Source organism: Hydra vulgaris, chromosome 06, assembly GCF_038396675.1.
Source record: "Hydra vulgaris chromosome 06, alternate assembly HydraT2T_AEP".
Taxonomy (NCBI): domain Eukaryota; kingdom Metazoa; phylum Cnidaria; class Hydrozoa; order Anthoathecata; family Hydridae; genus Hydra; species Hydra vulgaris.
In genome coordinates, this window is record NC_088925.1 from 18632114 (window position 1) to 18638516 (window position 6403).

At 33.8% G+C, this 6403-nt stretch overlaps 1 protein-coding gene across 1 annotated transcript; it reads left to right on the plus strand.

The window, feature by feature from the left end:
* The first annotated feature begins 927 nt into the window (after nucleotides 1-927).
* On the plus strand, nucleotides 928-2225 carry LOC136081254 (zinc finger MYM-type protein 6-like). Its single transcript, XM_065798555.1, has 3 exons — nucleotides 928-1190; nucleotides 1313-1533; nucleotides 1597-2225. Exons 1-3 carry the CDS (start codon nucleotides 928-930, stop codon nucleotides 2223-2225), a joined length of 1113 nt encoding a protein of 370 aa, XP_065654627.1.
* Nucleotides 2226-6403: the final 4178 nt, after the last annotated feature.

Consider the following 6403-nt stretch of genomic DNA (forward strand, 5'->3'; position numbering starts at 1 on the left):
AGTAAAGTGTTATTATTATTGTTGTTGAGTTTTCCTTTTATTATCTCTGCCGTCACTACACGTACATTAACATTGTATTGATAATGATAACGCAATATTGGAGCCCACGGAGAAATCTATAGATATTTGGTTGTAAGCTCAAAATTCAATAAATAGAAATTTTAAAGAATTAGTTAAGTGATTTCTTTATTTGGGGTTGGATTAACTTACGAATAACTGTATAACTATACTGAAGTCCCTGGATTAACAAGTTGCATTTAAGTAATAAGTTTGGGTTTAGCAATTTCTTTGCATTAAAAGAATTAAAAATTTTTTTAGTAATCCAACGTTTGCTATTAGCATCTTTTTTGGAAGGTAGTTTGCAGGGCCGTACCAAGGGCGGGGCTAGCCGGGCCGCGGCCTGAGGCGCTAAAATTGGAAGGGCGCAAATTTTAATAAATTAAAAAAACAATAATCAGTTTATGAAACAAATTTTCACAGCGTCATTGCTGTTGATAAGAAAATTAATTAAAATTCCGCCTCTTGACACAAAATATCCTAAATATTTAAGCTCATTTACTGAACAAAAGAGCGCCCTTTAACACTAACATACCTTTGATAACTTTCGAACATTATGATTCTATTATGAATCGAACAAAAAAATTATCTGGTGCTGAATTTAAGAAGAAAAGAAAACAGCGCCAAGAAAGTGACGAGAAACAACAAAACGGTTTTAAAAAGTGGTTGGTAACAAATTCAGTGGAAAAACAAATTATTTCAGAGGATATTTGTATTGAAGTTAATGACAATTCAATAGATCCTAATTGACTTAAGTTCAGCTTATCATTTGGAATTAATTGAAGAGGAGATTTTTATCAGCCAAAGTCAAGAAGAATTTTGCACAACTGATTCAGAACCAACAAGGGAAGATGGAAATGCCCAGCTGAAATGGACGAGGATGAACTTCATTCAGAAATCTCAGAAATTCCAGTGGCCTCGGAAGAAAATTTTCAACACAAGGATCCAGCAACATGGCCTAAAAAAACGGACAAAACAAGATACTTTTTGATTGAGCATGGGCCAGAGAAAGACAGAAGAGAATTTTTCCCAAACAAACTGTGTGATTTTGACAACAGAATGCGACACTTTAGCTCAAAATGGTATGAAAAAGCTTATCCCAATGGTGAAAAATTTGTTCGCACTTGGCTGCAGTACAGCAACAAAAAAGATTAATTATTTTGTTTATGCTGTTTGTTATTTTCAACAACAAAAACCAAGAATTTCTCGGAAATTTCAAAAAAGGGTTTTGTGACTGAAAAAAACTAAACTCAAGAATTCCTGAGCATGAAAACACTAATGAACACCAAAGATGCTATTCTGATTGGAAAAATCTTGAAAAAAATTTCAAGGAAGGAAAGACCCCGGATTCTGATCTGCAGAGAGTTATTAGAGGAGAGATGAAAAATTGGAGAGACATCTTGAAAGTGATTGTTGAAGCAATTTTGTTCTGTGCCAAGAACAATCTTGCCCTTCGGGGAACAACAGAAGACACCGGTTAACAAAACAGTGGCATTTTTCTGAGCTTAATTGAGTTGATTAGCCATTATTATCCTTTAGTGGCTGAACACATTGCGTCTGTTAAAGCAAAAAAAACTACAACATCCTACTTTTCTCCTCGAATTCAAAACGAGCTGATTGAGTTACTTGGGCAGAAAGTCAGGAACGAAATTTTGTCAAACATCAAAGAAGCTAAATACTACTCTGTTCTGTTTGACTGCACCCCAGATGCCTCCCACAAAGAGCAGATGACTCAGATCATCAGGTATGTCCATATCAGTAATGAAACCTGCACAATTAAGGAAAGCTTTGTGGACTTCATTGAATTTCACCAAAAAACCGGAAAAGGTCTTGCAACAGAGATAACTGAAAAATTGGAAAAGGATGGTCTAAACATTTCCAATTGCCAGGGACAAGGCAATGACAATGGAGCCAATATGTCTGGAAAATACAATGGCGTCAAAGCTCACATCCATTCTCTTAATGAGTCAGCAAGATTTGTTCCATGCGCAGCTCACACTTTAAATCTTGTTGGTGTTTATGCTGCTGAGGTTTCCCCACTCATGATTACGTTTTTTGGAAAGGCCAAAAAAGAAGCAATCACGCCATTGCACAAAAAAATGCAAAGACGTTCTTCAAGTTTTGGAATCTATTATCCACAATCCCATAACAAATCCTGTCACAGTTAGCAGTGCAAAAGAACTTCTCATTTAAAATGATTTTAGTTTTTTGTGTTTGTTGGATTTCTGGTGTCAAATTTTTTCTCCAATTGACCGGGAAAACAAACCGCTTCAGTCAAAAACCATTTCAACTGACTTACCGCAAAAAAAATGAAAAGATTGAAGGCTTCCATTCAGAATCTTCGAGATGTTGGGGTGAACAACATTATCAAAGATGCCACAGAAAAACCTAACCAGAGCGGAATTGATGGTGGCTTTCCAATCAAGAGTAAGCGCAAAGTAAAGCGGATGGCAATTTATGAAGCTGAAGATGTCTCTCACCTTCTCACAGCAGAAACAGAAATCGGATCTCAGTTTAACCTTGTGTTTGACAGCATTGTTACACAAATTGAGTAGCAGTTTGAGGCTATGTTTGCTGTATCCTCTGATTTTGACTTCCTTAGTGGGCATTCACTCTCTAAAAGTTCAGTAGATGAACTCAAGAAAAAAGCTGCAAATTTATATCAAATTTACAAGGCAGATTTAAATTTTTTGATTTTCAGTTAGAAATAGCATGCTTTATATATCAAGCTGCCACAATGATGGACAACTTTGAAAAATCTAGCCCGATCGATATTTTGCAGCTCATTCATAAATGTTCTTTGACCAATGCTTATCCCAACGCGGCATTTGCTATTCTCATCTTTCTCACCATACCAGTCACAGTTGCTACGCGTGAGAGAAGTTTCAGTAAACTTAAGGTCATAAAAAACTATACGAGATTAACAATGGGCCAAGAACGTTTGTCTAGTTTGGCTATAATTTTAATTGAAAATGAAGTGGCAAACAACAATGATTTTGATGATGTAGTTAGTGAATTTGCCTCAAGAAAAGCCAGAAAAGTGTACTTATAACTTGATGTGATAAATTTTGTAATCAATAAATCATTTTTTTTGTTTAGTTTTCTTCTTTTTCTTTTTTTTTTTTTTTGGGGGGGGGGTAGGGGGGGTTAGGGAGGGGGGAGCGCAATTTTCTTTTATTGCCCGAAGCACAAAATTGGCTCGGTACAGCCCTGGTAGTTTGATATATCATATCTAATATTTGGCCACAACAGTATTGTGACATTTATCTTGATTCTGAACAGTTCGTGCTTCGATTTATTGTTTTTTATTGCCATTTTTGTTTGTAATAATGTCAACAAGTCTAGCAGACAAACGTAGAGTTCGGACTACCAATATTAATTCTGTGAAGCGACTTATTTATAAGGTTTTTGAAAGTATTGAAGTCTTCAATTCAGAAGATAACACCATTGATATCCTGACTTGCCTACGTGACAATCTTATTAAAACATTCACATATTTAATTAAAAATGAAACTGAATTACAAGAAGAAGAAAATTTAGCTTCAGATTTTGTCATATTTTATCGCACCAAACATGCTGAAATTAATAAATTTATAAATAAACAGCTTAACACTAAACCAGATGATGTCATCACTAATTCTAACAAAAGTAATTCCATGGTAAAGCTTCCACCTTTAAAATTACACTCCTTTGATGACAAGCCTGAAAACTGGCAAATGTTTTATGAAAACTTTCTGTAAAAATGTGCTGTAGACAGCAATGAGGACTTAAGTTCAATACAGAAGTTAACATATCTAGTAACCTTTTAGAGGGGCAGGCTCTTTCAACTACCACTGGACTTCCTCTTACACAGGACAACTATAAGGTTGCTATTAGTTTATTGAAAGAGCGTTTTGATAAAAAGCAACTACTTATATCATCTCATATGCGAGTACTGTTATCCTTAGAAAAAGTTAGCATATTAAGGAATATTTCTTCTCTTCGTCAAATCTATGACAAACTCGAAATTCAAATCAGGAGCTTAGAAGACTTAAGCATTCACTCTCAACAGTATGGACCTCTTCTCATTCCTGTTTTGATGCAGAAGGTTTCAGAAGAATTTAGTTTGATTATTTCAAGAAAATTTAATGATGTTGACTGCTGGAACATTAAAACTGTATTAAATGTCTTAAAAGCAGAGATTCAAGCTCGTGAAAAAAGTAACTTTAATAAAGAAGAAAACCCTTTTACAGCTGAAACATTGTACTCAAGTGGAACCTTAGATGCCCATAACAAACCAATGAACTACTTAAATAATAATTTATCATGTATTTTCTGTGAAAAAGATCACAAATCTCAGAATTGTAAAACAGTGACCAATTTGATTGCTCGAAAACAAATTTTAAAAAGAAAACGTAGGTGTTTTAAATGTTTGAAGCTTGGAAATCTTGCAAAAAAATCATCATTAGTAGCTGGTACATTAACAAAGTATGCACATTCAGTGTTGCAACAAACAACTCAAGTTACAGCAATGTCAAATGATACACTTTCTTTTCCTACTCGTATACTCTTTGATAGTTGTTCTTAACTGAGTTACATTCACCAGCGCTAAGTACAAAGCTTAATTTACAAACAATAGATGTTAAAAAAATAATTATAAACAGTTTTGGAAACAAAAGTAAAAAGGAATTACTGGAAAGGGTTTGTTTTGCTGTTAGAGGTTTGAATGATTTTTCCATTTTCATATCTTGCTTTGTGAAAGATATTTGTGTTCCCATCAGAGGTCAGAAGGTTGATTTTGCTGTAAACAGCTACAGCCATTTGAAGGGTTTAAAATTAGCTGATAGTGTTGTAGGAGATTATCCTCTAGACATTGACATTCTTATTGGAGCAGACTTTTATTGGAATTGTTTTGATAACACTACAGTTCGTGGTAAATCTGATCCGCTCGCATTGAAATTTAAACTTGGAGGATATGTTTTTAGTGGATTTGTGTGTGATGAAGGAGATAATAGTTGTAGTGTAAATACCACTCACATTTTAAAGGTCCAAGCTGAATTTTTTGAAGAAGATGTAATTTTGAAGGATGCTTTGAACGATTTATGGTATTGTGGTGATAGTTGCAAAGAGAATAATCTTATTTTGAGTGAATTTCAAAATAATACGTTTTTTGATGAAACCTCTGGTCGTAATGTAGTTCAATTACCATTTCATGAAAATCATCTAACACTGCCTGATAACTATTCTTTATGTATTAACCGTTTACAGTCTCTTACTAAAACACTTTCAAAAGATGAAGATTTGTTTAACTCCTATAAAACATTATTAAAGATCAGCTATCCCATGGCATCATTGAAAAAGTTTTAAATCATGATTTAGACATAGGTAATGTACACTATTTACCTCATAGATCAGTAAAGCGTGATGAAAAAGTTACAACTAAAGTTCGTATGGTCTTTGATGCAAGTTCAAAATCATTTGGACCTTCACTGAATGATTGTCGTCATGCAGGCCCAAAGTTTGACAACATCATTATTTGGAAGTCTTTCACATTTCTGTTCAAAAAAGTTTGCCTTTCTGGCTGATATTTAGAAAACGTTTCTTCAAATTGAACTTAGTGAAATGTGTCGCGATTATGTACAATTTTATGGTATGATGACATTGAAAACCTTTATTTTAGTATGTTATCTAATACGAAGCTTGCAACATTTCGTCTTTCGTCACATTGTAGAGTTTTATTTGGTTTTACTTCTTCGCCGTTTTTACTTAATGCTACTTTAAAGTTGTATGTGGAAAAGTATTTAAATAGTTATCCCTCCTATGTTCTTAAGCTTTTACAAAACCTTCATGTGGATGATTTGAACTCTTGCACTGATGAAGTTAACTTTTATAGGTGGTGCAAATCGATATTAAAGGAAGGCGGTTTAAACCTTCAAAAATTCAAATCAAATTGTAAGGTATAAGAAGATGTCTTTTGTGAAAGTGACTTTACACCTCAACCTGAAACTAAAGTCCTGGGAATTTTCCGGTACAAACAAAAGGATATTCTATTTTTTTACTTAAAGATTTAATGAAGATGACAGTTGATATTCCAAGGAAAAGAGAAGTTCTTAAATTTGCTGCATGTATATTTGATCCATCAAAACTTATAAATCCAGTAGTAGTTGAATTAAAAGTATTGTTCCAAAATTTATGTGTTAGCAAGATGAGTTGGGAAGATTACTTTGATGGAGAAAATTTAATCGAATGGCAATCCGTTTTAAATGACTTTCTTTTATCAATCAATGTGATGGTTCCTCGGTGGTATCTTATTTCTTCAAATTTTTTGCCTAACAATAAACTCGAACTTCATGGTTTCTCCGATGCA